General features: G+C 48.3%; 2 protein-coding genes and 1 pseudogene across 2 annotated transcripts; all 3 read right to left on the bottom strand.

Moving 5' to 3' along the window:
• Positions 1-3,682: 3,682 nt before the first annotated feature.
• Positions 3,683-4,771, bottom strand: LOC123125733 (BTB/POZ and MATH domain-containing protein 2-like; annotated as a pseudogene).
• A 1,171-nt stretch (positions 4,772-5,942) lies between these two features.
• Positions 5,943-7,469, bottom strand: LOC123125732 (BTB/POZ and MATH domain-containing protein 3-like). Its single transcript, XM_044546198.1, has one exon. It carries the CDS (start codon positions 7,130-7,132, stop codon positions 6,074-6,076), a length of 1,059 nt encoding a protein of 352 aa, XP_044402133.1. The 5' UTR covers positions 7,133-7,469; the 3' UTR covers positions 5,943-6,073.
• A 2,987-nt stretch (positions 7,470-10,456) lies between these two features.
• Positions 10,457-12,074, bottom strand: LOC123125731 (BTB/POZ and MATH domain-containing protein 2). The gene has a single exon (XM_044546197.1). The coding sequence runs from the start codon at positions 11,870-11,872 to the stop codon at positions 10,643-10,645; it is 1,230 nt and encodes a 409-aa protein (XP_044402132.1). The 5' UTR covers positions 11,873-12,074; the 3' UTR covers positions 10,457-10,642.
• Between the last annotated feature and the right edge of the window lie 5,039 nt (positions 12,075-17,113).

Here is a 17,113-nt window from a genome sequence, read left to right as displayed (position 1 = left end):
GAGTCTATCCCGGGTGAGAAACGCCTCGCCATCGATGGGTCCTTGCTGAGCTGCTTAGTGGACCGTTGGAGGCCAGAGACCCACACGTTTCACTTCAGATGGGGAGAGATGGCTCCTACTCTGGAGGATGTGTCACTTTTGCTCGGACTACCGTTGGCGGGTCATGCCGTAGGACCGTTGGACGCACCGGCTGGTTGGGAGCGAGCTCTTACACAACGTTTTCATGGTGTTTTTTCGCATGCTCCGGATCCGGTATGGGAGCATCACGGACCTAAGTATGAGTGGTTGCTAAATTTCCGGCTAATTTCCCCTACCTATTATCTTCAAGTTATCGTGCATACAGTTTTACAGAAAATAATTGCGGCTTACTAAAACTTTCTCTTCGCTTAATGCAGATCCAGAACTTCGGGGCGCCGTTGACTGCGGAACAGATCACTCGGAGCCTGGAGGCCTACTTAATGTGGCTTTTCGGCAAGGTGATGTTCACGGAGAACCATGTCACCACTATTAGCGCGCTCTACATCCCTATGGCACTCGAGATAGCGAGCGCTCAGACGACGGATCAGATCAGACAGAGGAGTTGGGGTTCGGCGGTCTTAGCGGCTACATACCGAGGTATGTGCAACGGTTGCCAGCTTACATCGAGAAAGCCAGCCCTTCTTGGATGCCCTCTATTCCTACAGCTGTGGTCGTGGGAGAGGTTCTCTATAGGCCGACCAGATGTACGTGTTCATGACCCTATAGACGCCATGTTTGATGTTGACGGCATCGACATGCCTACTTTCGGTCTGTGTTGGACACGTCGCGAGGTATGCACCGTGTTGTAGTTTAATGTAACTTTTTTCTGCACAAGAGATAGTTCGATGCTAGCGGCTACTAACTTTTCTTCTCTGCAGAGACGCTTTGCTAGTGATCAGACCAGGAAGGCATACACAGCATTGAACGAGCAGTTCGATGCGTACACCAGGGTCATCTGGCAGCCCTACACGGAAGCAGCCATACAAGCGAGATACCCTGGTGGTATGTCTGTGCTATGCACAAGGGACCGAGATTACTGGATGACAAAATCTAAGATCATCTTCGATGTCTTCGTCGAGGAGATGGCACAACAGAGGGTTATAAGGTAATTTGGTCTTCTGCAGTTGGAGCTACCTCCCCCTATAGAGAACCCGGTGCCAGCACACATCCACAGGTATTAACCAGTTTTTCAATGTTGCATTATCTTTTATAGTACTCCATTCAAAGCTTTAGGTAATTGTTGAACACACACCACAATTTTAGGATGACAAGGAAGGGCATGACCAGGACAACTGCTGACTGGCTAGTTAGACTAGAGCCGTATGTTATAGAATGGGAGACAGCAAACACAAATCTATGGCATGAGAATCACAATTTCGATCTCGATGAATTCAATCTCTATTTGCGGCGCTACATGACCGGAACACGGTTACGCATCGTTGAGTACTCCCACCCAGAGGAGATACCGGATCCTACTCCGTCGGATATGTACCCGAGCTATGATACTTCGGGCTCTAGGCAGTACGCGGTAAGATATATTTTCTTTACGTAATGTTGTCACATACTTTGACGTGCAAGAGACAGACATTATTAATCGTCATGGAAATTTACAGGCTACCCTGACACGCGAACTCTACGACGACGTGACCACCTTTGGACGATCACTATCGTCTGGACCTCTTCTTCAGCATCGTCCAGTGCTACAACCCTTCTTGGAAAGAATTCAGAATAAGGTACGGACTGTGTACGAGGCTATCACGTGCACCCGGAGAACCGATGTTGTTCAGCACCAGCAGGAGCAGCCGCGTCACTCCATGCACCGACATCAACCACGTCCACGTCTAGCACATCAGCCGACAACCAGGCCACCCCGTCCTGACCAACCTGGCAGTTCTACGTGGCACCCGCAGCACTATGGTCCCACGTCGAGCTTCGTGTTTTCTCCACAGCCACAGCAACACGGTCCCCCGTCGAGCTTCGTGTTATCTCCACAGCCACAGCAGCACGGTCCCTAGTCCAGTTTTGTGTTTGAGCCAGAGCAGCCGTCACAGCCAGCAGGTATGTGTCTTCATATTTATTGTTCGGGAAAAAAATGATGGCATGCAACAGCCGGCCCACAGCAGGCCAATTAGTCCTTGTCGGCCCACTGCAGGCCTATCGGCCAACTGCAGGCCGACTGACTTGATCTGGTGGCCAACAGCCCAATCGGCCAGCAGCAAGCAGATAGGCCACCAGTCGGCCTGCTATGGGCTGACTAGGCTCAGTCGGCCTGCAGCGAGCCGACGGTTTATTATTTTTGAAAATTATTTTTTCAGCGTAATATTTCTGTAATTTAATTAAAAAATGTATTATTTAAAAAAAATAGCTATTAAGGACACATACAAAGTACCATTCTAGTCGTCGATTGCTACAAAACAGTGTAGTGGCGACGAGCCGTGCCGTCATCAGCGCTTGTTTTGACGGTCATTTTCGACTGATTCTCTTGATAACCCCATACGCAACGGTTTTAGTTGGTGCAAAGACTGAAGGTATCGGAGTAGACCATCTATGGGAGCATTGGAACAAGGATGTGGCTGCTTCCAGCTGAAGTAACCATGCACGGATGAAGCAATCGACTCAATGATTAAACTAATACATATCCTATATACTTAAGAAGTTCACCCCCACTACCATATTTATCTTGACATGCAGCCTATCCACCTCATCATCATGCCACATCATCAATTAATTTTATTTTTTCTATGTAGATGTGCAGTCTAAATAATAGTACTACTTTCTTTTATCTCGCAAGAAAAGGAATTAACCATTCTACTCACGTGAGTAGATTGAATGTGATTCATAAAGTACGTCGCATTTTTGTTCCGAAACATACATATGCAGCCATATATGATAAAAGTACTATAAATTTGGATGACATACTGATAAAAGTATCAAATGCATTACTCCCTCCGTCCAGGTGCATAGGGCGCCTAAGAAATAGGTGGGTTGAGATTGGAGGAGAGCGCGCGCAGGTTTCCCTCAAAAACGAAACAGAATTTGGAAATTAATCCCGTCATTAGTGCTGGCCGTTTCAGCTAACCCATGCCAAGGAAAAATCCCACGTCACACGGCCCACCCGTGGAATTCGCTCGCCTAATCAGCGCCTGGCTACCGTGCATGCATTGGCTCTTTCCTTCTCTCACGGATCGTCATCTTCCTCCTCTCTCCGTTTTCGTTTTCAAACGCATCCTCGCCCAGCCGGCCATGGACGCTGCCATCCTTGCCGCCCCCGTAGGCCCGTACCCGTACTCCATCCTCTGAAGCTCACACGATTGAGAGAGAAAAGAGAAGGGAGAGATGGATGTTCACAGATCGGTGTAGTCTTTTTTATAGGAGAAGGAGCGCCATGGGAACATGCAGCATGCATGCATGATTGCTTTCACACAGGAAAAGAGGCGGTACAGAGGAGAGAGAAGAAGCGCCATGCATGTTGTTTACATTCACACAGGAGACTAGGAGGTGGACCGGTGGGAGAAGGAGCGCATCCGGCTGGAGCGACGAAAAGAACGAGACGGTTTAGATAAACGAGGAGCATTTAATTGAATTGCGTCTAGCACTTTTGGAATTTTAGGATTCTCTTAGGCGCCCTATGCACCTGGACGGAGGGAGTACTAGTTTACTAGTACTAAATTTCCATGACCATGTCCCTTGCCACGTCCCATTCAGCCGGGAGGATTCTAGCTATGAGCTCCTTGAGAACAGATAGATGGGCAGCTGGACTTTAGATGCTCATAACCATCACTCGCCATCATAGCCTTGAAATTGGAAGGAGAAGCAAGGAACTGCAAGCAAGCCTCTTTCGCACGATGGAAACCATGCTGCTCTGCTAAAGCCAGACTGGTGGCCACCATGTTGGAATCGATGTGAGTGGACAGTTTCTCCTCGCATATCAGCTTCAGCCTGCCGAGGTTGTACCTGTCAGCTGCCACCAGTAGATGTCCGGCCAGAACCACACATCAGTTTCGCCTTTGTTGCTGGCCATCTCAAGCACCGGAACGGAGTCGGTGTATACGAAGTGGAGCAAGGATTTGAATACATCTGACTCCATGTCACAGATTTCTATAGGACTAGCAGCACAACTCTCCTTCATGGCGCCAAGGAGCTCGGCCTTGAAGACGGATGAGCGAGCAGCGAGGACACACCTGTGAGCGTAGAAGCTCTGTCCACCGACTCGAAAGGTTACGTCTGCTGCATCCTCGTCCTTGAGGAGGTCGCCGAGATGCCGGTGCAGGTCGCTCGGAGGAACACTTGTTTCTTCGCTCATGATCTCCTTGACGTTGACATCGCACCTGATGGTGAGACAGTCGTTTTTCAGGTGCACCGATCCCTCCACATCAGCCTTCTTGATGAAGGCATTATAGCCCCAGGATGGATATTTCATTGAGAAGCAGGTGGCAGGGAAGGAGGTACGGCTCATTGAAGGCACTGCCTCTCCATTCTTGTCAAGTACACTGAACGCGTATTTTGCCTTCACATCTTCGCCGTGAGCAGATTCGAGAAATAGAAACAGGGAAATGAAATCGGCGTAATCCTTACCTGAGCCGTTTGGGTAATATTTCACGGCCCAGTTGTGGCCTCCAACACTGAAAGGGGTTGATGTCAAGAACTGGCCGTTCCTGAGCAGCTCCTTGATCCTTGAGTATCCGTCTACCTTGAGCACAAATGACCTTTGGTCAGATACCATGGCAGCAGAGATCTTGCGTTGCGCTGCCATTCTGGGGGCGGGATTGGAGTACAGCTTGGAGTGGTATGGGAGGGAGATTTTGCTGCATCTATCTCTATATATAGAGGCGCACTTGGAGTACAGCTTGGAGTGATTGGAGTACAGCTTGGCGAGCAAAGATTTTGCTGCATCTATCTCTATATATAGAGGCGCACTTGGGAAGTTAAATCCATTCGTTTCACTTTCTGTCAAACGATGAAAAAAGTGGCCTGCGCCTGCCAATTACTACTCGTTTACCTTCACGATGAGACGCCACTGCACTGCAAACGAAGACAGTAGTGCCAGTGCACCCAAGCCTTTTCATCTGCCGATTTCATTTCTGATGTCAACATTAATGATTTTTCACGTCGGTCAATGTGACCCCAGTAAACAATTTAACCTTTCAATGAACAAACATGACTTTTCATCTCCAGATCCTTCACCTTCCACAAAAGGCACGGCACTTTTTTTGAACAAAATCAGCAACAAAGAACCAATTAGCCAGGTTCATGTTCATGCCACCAGAAATTATGTGAAGGCTATACGATCTGCAGTGTTATGAAGAAGGTGGTATAATTCAGAAGCTGCCTGACCAATTGGGACACCAATGATAGTGTCATCCAGCTGAACGTAACGACCTGAACGCCAATGATACCCCACTGTACCAAGAGTTTTTGAAGAAAGTTTTCACTGTACTCAACCTTTTCGCCCTCCATTAGTTTTCTCAAGACAACAACCACTCTGTATTTAGCAGACAGCAGAACTACCACAGTTGTGCTCAACAGAAAACTACAATAACCTTTTTTTCCCTTCAAAATCGAGTTTTCTAAAACTGAATCCAGACAATCCCAACAGCATAACAGGTGCATAGCAGCACTACCAGCAATGTTCAGAGGGAAATAATAACCGATGCCCCATCACAACTATTAGTAGCATTAGCTAACAGAGGATATCAGTAGTCAAATGCTCGAGGATTACATGCGGTTTAGATTCAGTTTTTCAGTGCACACCGGCACTTTACATTCAGTTTTTCAGTGCGAAAGTAGAGAGTGCTAACAACCCGACAAAACGAAGTAACACCATCATCTAATAGTGGTGTTTTAAGGACCCACACAACCTAGCATTGTAGTCAGTCACTACAAAACAGGGCAACGGTGACGAGAAGAACCATTCTACTCACCTGAACATAAATTAGACTGAATGATTAATACTAACAATTTTGTTCAGAGACACACTAGCAACCATACATGGAGAACTAGCACAACCACTACTAAGAAAATTTGGATAACATATATGAAAATAGTTCTGCAGGCATTACTTCCACATTGTCATGATAATATCCTTTGCTGCTTTCAGTTCAGCCGGGAGGATTTCAGCTACGAGCTCCTTGAAAACAGATGGGCAACTAGATTTCAGATGCTCATACCCATCACTCGCCATCATCGCCTCCAAATTGGACGGAGAAGCAAGGAACTTTAAACAAGCTTTTTTGAGAGCATGGAAACCATGCTGCTCGGCCAATGCCAAACTAGTTGCCACCATGCCGGAATCAATGTGACTGCACAATTTCTCCTCGCATATCATCTTCAGCCTCCCGATATTGTATCTGTCAGCCGCAACAAGGAGATGGCCGGCCATCACCACATCAAGCACAGGAGGAACTGTGTCGGTGTATATGAAGTGGAGCAAGGACTTGAACACATCAGCTTCCATGTCACAGATTTCAATAGGACTAGCTGCATAACTCTCCTCCATGGCACCGAGGAGCTCCGCCTTGAAGACTGAAGACCGAGCAGCGAGGACACACCTATGGGCCGAGAAACTCTGTCCACCGACCTGAAAGGTCAGGTCTGCTGCATCCTTGTTGTTTAGGAGGTCACCAAGATGCCGGTGCAGGTTGCCTGGAGGAACAATTGTTTCTTTATCGTGGATGACGGTGAGATCACACCTGATGGCGAGACAGTCGTCTCTCATATGCCCTGATACCTCCAGATCAGCCCTCTTGATGAATTTATGGTAACCCCAGTTATCACTTTTGCTTGAGAAGGTATGCATTGGGTGCGTATAGCTGTATGAAGACACCGGTTCTCCATTCTCGTCAAGTACACTGAACGCGAATTTCGCCTTCACGTCTTCAGCAGCATCGGCAGATTCAAAACTTACAAAAAGAGATATGAAATCGGCACAATCATCACCGTCGCCGTTTGGGTAATATAACACGGCCCAGTCGTGGCCTCCAACACTGAAAGGGTCAGAATCCACGCACTCGCCGTTCTTGAGTAGCGCCTTGGCTCTTGAGTATCCATCCACCTTGAGCACATACGACCTTTCCTCAGATACCATGGCAGCAGAAATCTTGTATTGCTCTGCCATTCTGGAGGTGGGCTTGGAGTAAGGTGAAAGTTTGGCCAGAGGAACGATTAATTTGTTCCCTCTATCTATATCTATTCATACTCGCCGCTGTCCAGTGATGTCGCCGGAAGCACCGCCACCGCCGGCGCTATGGATTGGAGGTGGTGGCACGAGGGGGGATGGGAAGCAGAGCCCGGGGCGGGGATTGGAGGAGGGTGGAGCTCGATGGCGGGAGCTAGTGCCGTGGGGGGAGAAGCGGAGCGCGGCAGCGGTTGCCGAGGAGATCGGGAAGGAGAGACGCGCGGGGGGAAGGGTGGCGGCGGAAGCTGTTGAGCGGAGAGCAGAGAGAGGACCGGCGAGTTAGGTTTTCTGCCGGATGGTTTTTACCAGACGCCGTGAGAAAGACGGACGGCCGAGATCGGCTCAGGCAGAAGATAGGACGGCTGAGACTGCATTCGCCCTGATCAGGTAATGGTGCAATTTAGAAGCATCCTGACCATTGTGGGAAGAACGGGCAAGAGGAACATAAGAACACCAACGAAAGCAGTACAACATCTTTTCTATCATGGTCACGTTTAACATCTTAACAAAATGTTAATATTTTAAACTTAGATCGCCTTTGGAGTTGGAGCAGGACCGGTCAATTGTGCAATTGTGTCGAATCAAACTTTTTGGGCCGAGGCTACGAACGCCGCTGATCATGGAGGAGCGACTTCGATGGAGCACTTGATGGAGCACTTGATGAAGGATCATAGATGAGATGATGGGATCTGTCATCATGCTCTAGTTTTTTTTTCTTTGAGTCGGATCATCATGCTCTAGTTGAAACAATCTCTCATAATCTTTAGTTTTGTTTCTTTATTTCAACTTGTTTTGTAAAGTGACTTGTTTTCCCTCTAAAATCGAGTTTGTTTTCTTTATTTCAAATGCTCTAGTTAAACTTGAGGTCCACCAACAGCACTCGATAGTGGTACATGCCTGATAATTTGCCAGGACGCTCGATGGTGGCACATACCTAATTGTTGGTGCATAGGGCCCTTCTTTCTTCCCTCCACTTCCAATCACATTCTATGCACTCATATAATGCCTCCACCTCATTGATGACACGACCAACAATGTTCCAATTATGTTGAAGATTTGGCATGGGCGTCGCACCGATCGCCTGCGTGATGGTAGCATCGTAGTTAGCAGCGTATTTGATTATGAATTGACCGTAAACTTTAGCATACTAACTTGACAACATTCAAAAGAAATTCCTTAATGTAGCCGATGAGGATTGTTTTGCCATGATGTTAGGTAAACACATGTCAATGACTATGATGTTGGTTCATATTGTTATCAGTGAGACCGGGCAAGAATGCATCGTTAATGGGGGATCGACATCCTCTGCTAAAACGCCTCAACCTATCCTAGCTAAGCTTTTTAGTGAAGGTTGAGAGAAGGTGATCGAGCAGGAAGGGGACTCCAGTGCATCAACATCCCCTGCTCAAAGAACTCAACCTAGATAAGCTTCTCATTGAGGGTCAATAGGAGGAATGTGATTTAGAAGATGTGTTTGGTGATTTATGACAGAACAATTGAGAGGACTAAGTGATTAATTATCAAGAAAATTAGCCATCATGGATTTATGGATATCTATGGTATTCTCATTTATGAATTTCTCCTGAGCAATTTTACCCGGTACATCTCAGTTGTGACTTTGGCATTTTTGCATTTGAGAACTGCTCTACTTATTATAGTATCAAGAAATTAGTTTTACCTGGTAATTCTGAGTCATAGTCCTCATCGAGAAAAAGCCACCTTCTTGTTATCTGTCATTGCTTTAACTTATCCACGTAATTCCAACTATTGTGATTTTCCTTGGTTTCTAGAACATGCCTTGGATGATTGGATGATTGATAAGTACTCCCACTGTAAACTGGTATAAGACTTTTATATCTCTAAAACGTCTTATATTAGTTTACAGATGAATAACATTTTTCTTCTGAAACATACAGGCAACCATACCAGTAAGAAAATATATCCTTTTAGATAGCCCCTAGGTCGCCCCGCTTGGGTGACCGCGGGGGCGATCCAGTCGCGTCGCCACAGGTCTCCCACCAACCTCTTCCTCGTCTCGCCGTCGCCTGCGGCCCTACCGGCGAAGCCTACGTGGGTCCGGGGACGGAGACGACGGGGCGTTCTTTGAGTCGACCTCTCCTTCCCAGCTTGGATCCCATTGGCGGCGGCCCACAGGATGCCTCAAGCGGGTCTATGGGGCGACGACAGCAGGTTCGATGCTCTCCAGCGAGCGGCCGCATGGTGCGGATGCGCTGGACGGCCCAGATGCATGGTGTGGCCGTGCGTGCTCGAGGCAATGGCGCTTCGATCCAGGTGTGCTTCTTCTTCAGGCGTCATAGTCCTCGATGTGATCCCTGTCGGGGGCGGCGGACGCGGCAGCCACCCTCGGGATTAGCTGGGGCGAGATTAGTGTGGGGTGAGTGCGTGCAGCGGCCAGGGCGGCGTTCCTGGTCATGCAGCGATGGCGCTCACCTCCATGCCCGCAGGAGCTCGCACGCTTCCCGGGCTATGGTGGGCGGCCGTGTGCCGTGGATCTGGGCCCCACCCAGATCCGTCGATAATGGGGCACGTAGCCAGACGGCGGCACGTAGAGGGTCGAAGAGGGATGTTGGATCCCTGTCGGCGTTCCGGCTACTACGCGCGCCGTCACGGCGCGGTTCTGGGCAGCTACTAGTCAGTATCGCACGACTGCCGGTGAAAACCGTGTCGAGCTCGGTCATGGAAGACGATGGCAGTCCCGTGGGCGTCATCTCCTTGTCGAAGGCATTGTCGGTCGCAATTGTCGTCACCGTGTTTCGGCTGCTCCGGGGAAACCCTAGTTCTGTGTCTCTCGGGTCGGACTATGACGGTGCCTTCGGGCCTGTCTCCCTCTTGGGGGCACTGTTTGGAGCGGTGCTGCCTCGAGGGGACAAGAGAAGAAGCGGTGTTGCATGTATCGCATTGATGACGGTGGGTCTCAGCTGCATGGCACAACGGAGTCTGAGCAACAGATGCGTGTTGAGGGGCGCGCGCAAGAGGGTGGCACTATCACGTCATGGTGGCGTCAACAGCAGAAGGGACTGATAAGGTCAATGTATTGATCACTCCTGAAGATGGGATGATGGAAGATGGCGACGGCGGATTACAGAGCATGCGCATTGAGGATTTGCTAGACCGGTCAGTGCCACCGGCTCGCCGACGGGCGGCTTGGTCAGGCCATCAGATTACATGGTGTGTGTTTGGTGCAAGGTCAAGTCATCATATCATCAAAGCTTGCAGGTATCGCAATAACTTTTGTCAGGAAGGTGGCTTTGAGTTGATTCATGTAGTTATTTTATATAAGGCTTTGTTGAACAATTTGATAAAAATGATGGTGTCCATCGACCGATGCAGAGACCGAGGATTATTCTCTTTTTGAAAAGAAAATACATGGAGAGCATAATCATTACTAAAAAAATTGGATAACATAGATAATATATACTACGGAAAGCATTACTTCCGGAATGTCGTGATAATATCCCTTTTAGGATTCAGCCGGATGGTTCTATCTCTCAGCTCCTCAAAAACAGACCAGCCGCAGCTGGATAGCAGATGCTCAAAGCCATCACTTGCTATCGTAGCATTCAAATTGGAGGGAGAAGCAAGGAACTGCAAACACGCTTGTTTGAGACGACGGAAACCATGCTGCTTGGCCAAAGCCAAGCTGGTCGCCACCATGTTGGAATCAATGTGACTGCACAATTTCTCCTCGCATATCACCTTCAGCCTACCGATGTCGTACCTGTCAGCCGCTTCGAGTAGATGCCCGGCCATCACCACATCAAGTAGAGGAACCGAGTCGGTGTATATGAAATGGAGCAAGTACTCAAACACATCAGGTTCCATGTCACGAATTTCAATAGTACTAGAGGAACTCTCCGCCATGGCACCGAGGAGCTCCGCCTTGAACACGCATGACCGAGCAGCGAGGACACACCTGTGAGCCGGGAATGTCCGTCCGCCGACATGAAAGGTCAGGTCCGCTCCATCCTTGCTCTGTAGGAGATCCCCGAGATGCCGGTGCAGGTCACTTGGAGGAATCCTTGCTTCTTGGTCGATGTCCTTCACGACGGTGACATCGCACCTGATGGTGAGACAATCGTCTCTAAGGTGCGGCGATACCTCAAGGCCAGCCTTGTAGATGAAGTCATGGCAGCCACGGTCTGGAGCCCTCCTTGAGAAGGTGTGTAGAGGGATGGTACGGCAGTACCAAGGCACCGGATTTGCATTCTTGTCGAGTAGGCTGAGCTTCAATTTGGCCTTGGCCTTCACGTCCTCGGCATCGGCATCGGCAGCTTCAAGCTGTACATAGAGAGAGATATAATTGTCACAGTGCTTAGGATAGCCGTTGGGGTAATATCTCACGACCCAGTTGTGGCCTCCAACGCTGAACGGGGCGGAAGTCATGCACTCCCCGTTCTTGAGCAGCGCGTTGGCCATTGAGTATCCGTCTATCTTGAGCACATACGACCTTTTCTCGGATTCAGCGATCATGGCAGCACGGATCTCGTAGGGCTCTGCCATTATGGAGGTGGGCTTGGTCTTGGACTCGGAGTAAGATGGAGGGCTGGCGGGAGGAAAGATTTTGCTGCGCCTATCTGTGGCGAGAGGTGCACTTGCGAACTCCTGTTCATCAGCCAAACTCATAGCCCCAACGCCGAGTGCTTTCTGGACGACGAACATAAGGAAGTTCCTTTCCTCTAATCGGTCGAGTAGCTAGCTTGTGTAGAGACCACAAGGCACGTACGTAGTACACAAGCAGCGTGACTCGATTGATTCTTGCCGCCGGCCGGCCGGCCGGCCGGAACGGAACACAAGCGTACGCACGCGAAACAGTCGAACCGATTGGAATCGGTCCTGTTTCTTTTGATTTATTGATTGATATTTGAACTCAACTCACGGGATTTCCTACAATCCCTGGCGTATGTAAAGGCCTGATGTACGTTCTGGAGCAATACTCGGTGACCGACTCGGTATGGAGTACTGACCATACCAGGACACATGCACGTTCTGTCTCTGTGTAAGTCTGTGCGTCTAAACACGGAACTTCTCGACGATCTACTAGTATATGTTTGCGTCCTGTCCTGTCCTGTCCTGCCTGCCATGTACTCCACTCGTTTACCTTCACGGGGAGACGCCATTGCGTTGCAGCGCTCGGCCATTGGTGAGAGGTGAAAGGAGCCGCGATGGAGCATTGGCACATGGAAAGTTTTGTTTGTGCCCGACTATTGATTTGTGCCACGTTGACCGAAGCGCGAGGAAGATCATCATTTTTTTTTTGCAAGAGGAAACTTCTGTTCTATTCATGATCAATCATGGCAGTACAAAAAGCATAAAAAATAATCAAAATTACAACCAGGTCCATGGATCATCTAGCAACGACTACAAGCACTCGATCGAGCAAAAGGCAAGCCGTCTTCATCGCCCCTCCAACAACCGAACCGGACAAACCTTGTTGTAATAAACAGTTGGGAAGTCGTCGTGCTAAGGCCACATGGGAACAACGCACCAGAGCTGCAATCATCGCCGATAAAGAGATTCGTAGATTAGAAGGATCAAACTTGTAAACGCCTAAATGAAGACCTGGTCCAAAAAGATCGTCCATCAGAGGCGAGCACCGACCGAATCTCGTGAGACCCGGCAAAGACACATGTCCACAACACCCTCCAACAACGCAAATCAAAGACCAACACCAATCGAATCTCGTGAGACCCGACGAAGACACGAGTCCACACACCCTCCAATGACACTGGATACACCATCAGGATAGGGGATCGAACGGTGGAGATATTATTCCTATAGGGACATCGCCATTGCCACAAAGCCCCAACCAAGGCATAAAACCCAACAAAAACGAGAGCGGGGTCCCTCCCGCCGGCAGGGATTCGAGATCCTCCGCACCTTCACGGCACAAAGGCCATAAGAGACCGGGAGGACCGGCGGCGACACAGCGGGAAGGAGAAGGAGAGCCTGTGTCTTGTGAGGTAGGGAAGAACATGTGCGTGTAACCTTAATGGCACTGGAGTTGCGCAAAGATGGCAGAAAATCATCATTTTTTGCAGATAATAAAGGGTGCGTGCATTTGATCGGCAGACGTTTGCACTAGCGCCACACACTGTCTTCGATTCTTTTCTGGTATAAAACCAGCTGATGAACGAAACGGCCTCAATACTGTTAATTACGACACTTTGAACTCAAGTAGGAAGAGCAGAGGAGGGCAAAGTAGCCATGCAACAACCAGGTCATCATCGAGAGCCCTCGTCAGGCAACACAGGGGTGCAGCTATGTAGCGCGAGTACAATCGAGCCATCACTCACGTCTCTCCCGCACATCTACTTGTCCGGGAGAGGTCCTTCCCAGCGCCCACGCGCCTAGGGATGCAGCGCTCGCTTAGCCTCGCTCTGGCTATATTTTCGCCCAAAATTTTCTGTTGTTCATTGATGTCCTAGAAAAAATAAGTCTGATTTTTTCTGAATTTTTTGAAACAATTGGGAAATCAAACATAGTTTACGGATTTAAATAAAGTTCACAAATTTTTAAAATGTTCACAAAATTTGATAAAAAAGCTCATGAATTTTAAAGAAAGATCGTGAGTTAAAACAAGTTCAGGAAATTTTAAAAAGTTGAAAAATTTCTTCAATTTTATTTGACTGCAAGTTTTAAAAATATCACAAAATTACAAAAAAACACAAAATTTAAAAACTTTCATGAATTTACAAAAATTTCATTGAGTGAAAAATTGTTTATGAATGCTTTCTTCTCGGACAGTGCTCCCGGACAGTCTAAATTTTTTTACTACAAAAGCTTAAATTTCGGCTGCATCCTTTCTTCTCGGCCTAAAATGAATGCTTTTGTTGTCAGTATGTAAATAACAACAACTGGAGAACATCTGGTCATCATGTTTCTTTTGAATCTTTTAGAGATTTTTTTAATCTGAAATCATCATCTTGGAAACGTGATATGAATTTGATTTTCTAAACCAGTTTGCTATAATATATTCTTATGATGAAGTTCATGTATAAAAGGGACTATTGTTTATGCACCTAGTATTATTCTATCCATACCTTTTTCTGAGCTTAGGTATTTTAGGATCTCATATGGAATTCTTAGGAAACAAAAAAAGTGATGATTCCTTGTATTTCTTATTCTGAATTTCAAACAAACAATAGAGCGTATTATGTAAAAGCAATTCCTAATTTACATATAATAATAAACTAAATTTGGCTCCTTATCTTCTCTACTATTAAAGAGGGATCGAACGTCGTGATGGTTCGACCTCCTTCAATCCCCACCTCCGACAGCCACGCCCACAGCATTCCCACACGACAGAAAAGAATCGCAACTGAAACCGCACGAAAGAAAAAAAAACCCACGTACGCACGTCCCACCCCCACTCCCCGAATCCCTCGCTCCTGATCCCCTGTCCCCGAGAGCAATCGCCGCCGCTAACCTGTTCCTTTGCCGCTCGGCTTGGCAAGGCGAGAGTCTGACGTCTCCTTCTCTCCTCTCACCCATGGGCTCGAGCTTTCTGGCCGCCAACCCCTGCCCGCCTCCACCCTCCATCCAGAGGCCCATGGCTCGGATCCACTTGCCCTCTCGTCGGAGCCATCAGCGGCGACCTCGGGGATTGGAGCTGCTTGCCATCTCATTTATTCTTCACCCAGTCACTACTAGAAAAAGGCTTACTAGTGGCGCACCAGTTTTGCCTACTAATGGCGCACTACTGGTGCGCCACTAGCATTACGCCACTAGTAATTTTTACTAATGGCGCACCGCTGGTGCGCCATTAGTATCTGGTACTCTAATGGCGCACCAGGCAGTGCGCCATTAGTATAGGCCACGGTGCGCCATTAGTATGCCTCTCAGGGGGCCATATATACCCATGTGCTTTGCCATACTAATGGCACACTGCAGTGTGATGCGCCATTAGTATCCTTCGGCATACTAATGGCGCACTGCTGGGTGATGCGCCATTAGTACCCTCTGGCATACTAATGGCGCACTGCTCTGGGATGCGCCATTAGTATCCTTTGGCATACTAATGGCGCACGTTGGCGTGATGCGCCATTAGTATGTATATTAGGGATTATTATTTTTTTCTTTTCTGATTTTTGCACAGATTACAAAATATATTATTGGACAGAAAATAAGCAGCAGGACACAGCAACAGCAGATTCATCGAATACAATAGAAGATTAGCCTCCGAATACAATTCATCATATTAGTCTCCGAATTTAAAAGACCGAACGAAGATAGAACATTACAAGTCTCGAGACCGCGAGTAGCGAGTTTGTCTTCACATTACAAGTCGATATCGATCATCTAAACTACCATCACATAGAAGAGAGATGCGGTCATCACGATGAGCATCATCGCGATGAAACTGGTCTTCATCCGGTTCCTCTAACGTTCCCTCCTCTCTCCCGCTAGATAGCGCGCGTATCTAGATTCCGCCTCCGCCCTAGTGGTGTACCCTTTGTAACTGTTACCGCTGAAACGGTGAACCTGTCTCCGATACTCCTCCCAGTCGTCGTAGACTCCGGGAACCTTACCCTTGTACACGACATATGACGGCATCTCTATGCACTAGCCAAACAACAGACATGACATAAGCAATATATAAGTATGCAACAAAAGGATCGGAAGAGAAAAGCAAGACATCCATAGCACGATTCATGGTCCTACTAACAAATAGCATCGATTACATCTAAGTTGAACGACTGTCCAAACCAAAGAGACATACAAGTTCACTATAGTTTAATTACAACATGAGCTAATGAATGTTTCAGAACTACACATAGCATCACAACTTTCGACTCGACTCATGGGACCGGAGCGTGGATGAAGCCGTCGTCTGTCGTGATGGTCATGAAGTCGCGGGCGTTGTCAGCCTGCATTTGTAGCGTTGTGTCTATCTCGCTGTTGGACGGTTGAAATTTGAGGTAGAACTGCCCCGAGGTACGAAGGATATCTTGATGGATGATTTCTGCAAACTCCGACTGGATGCGAAAGAATTCTTGTCGGATGTCCGCGTCCTGGATTGCCCCCAAGCTTGCGGCCCAATCTTTGAGATTATTTGGTAGCAGAAGGTGATTATGGTCCCGCACGATCGCCCGCATGTGATGGAGGGCGTAGTAGGCATCCTTCTGACCGCCAGGCGGCTGCTTGACGCAGGGGAACGTCGTATTGTGGGTGAACACGTGCCTGCCGTACCTACGAACTGGCCTCTTAAAGGTGCCTCCAGATGCGGCGTAGCCGGGGAGAGCATCATCAAGAACTTTCTTGATATTTGTGTAGTCTATCTTGGAGTCACGGTCCGGGTCGAAATACGTGGCCATGGAATATTTCGGGCTTAAGAGGATGAGTGTGCAATGTGTGTCACTGCACATAACACGGAATGTTAGAAAAAAAAGAACGATCGAAATCTAAGAAATCATATGTTACGGGGTGGTTAGGAGATGACTTACTCGGGAAAGTAAGGCACGAGGAAGTTATCCTTATCTGGGTTTGCCAGAATGACGCCTTCGAGGTGTGAACTCGCGACTTGCCGGTCCCCAGCGCTGCCCAAGATCTTGGCACGCATGTAGAAGGGGTCGACTATCACAATGTCGGGGGTCTTGTCTCTAATGATCCGCATCTCCATACTCAGCGAAAACAGCCGAACGAAGGTGTAGTGCAGCGGATGAAGGTTAAGCATAGCAAAGATGTCATCAAATCGCAGGACGATCGTACCCCCGACGGCGCTATCCACAAAGCCCTTGCCCTCTGGCACCATGGCCACGAAAACCGGGTATGCCACATCATTCTCTCTGAGACGCTGCTTCTCCAAAGAAAGAACACTGTCATGCAGACTCCGCATAGCACCGGTTGCAGCATTGAGCATATTTGTCGGTAGCATCGGCCTACCCGCCACATGCACCCTCC

The sequence above is a fragment of the Triticum aestivum genome, chromosome 5D, assembly GCF_018294505.1.
Source record: "Triticum aestivum cultivar Chinese Spring chromosome 5D, IWGSC CS RefSeq v2.1, whole genome shotgun sequence".
In the NCBI taxonomy this organism is placed as follows: Eukaryota; Viridiplantae; Streptophyta; class Magnoliopsida; order Poales; family Poaceae; genus Triticum; species Triticum aestivum.
Note: the sequence above shows the minus strand (reverse complement) of the source record. Positions and strands in the feature narration are given on the sequence as shown.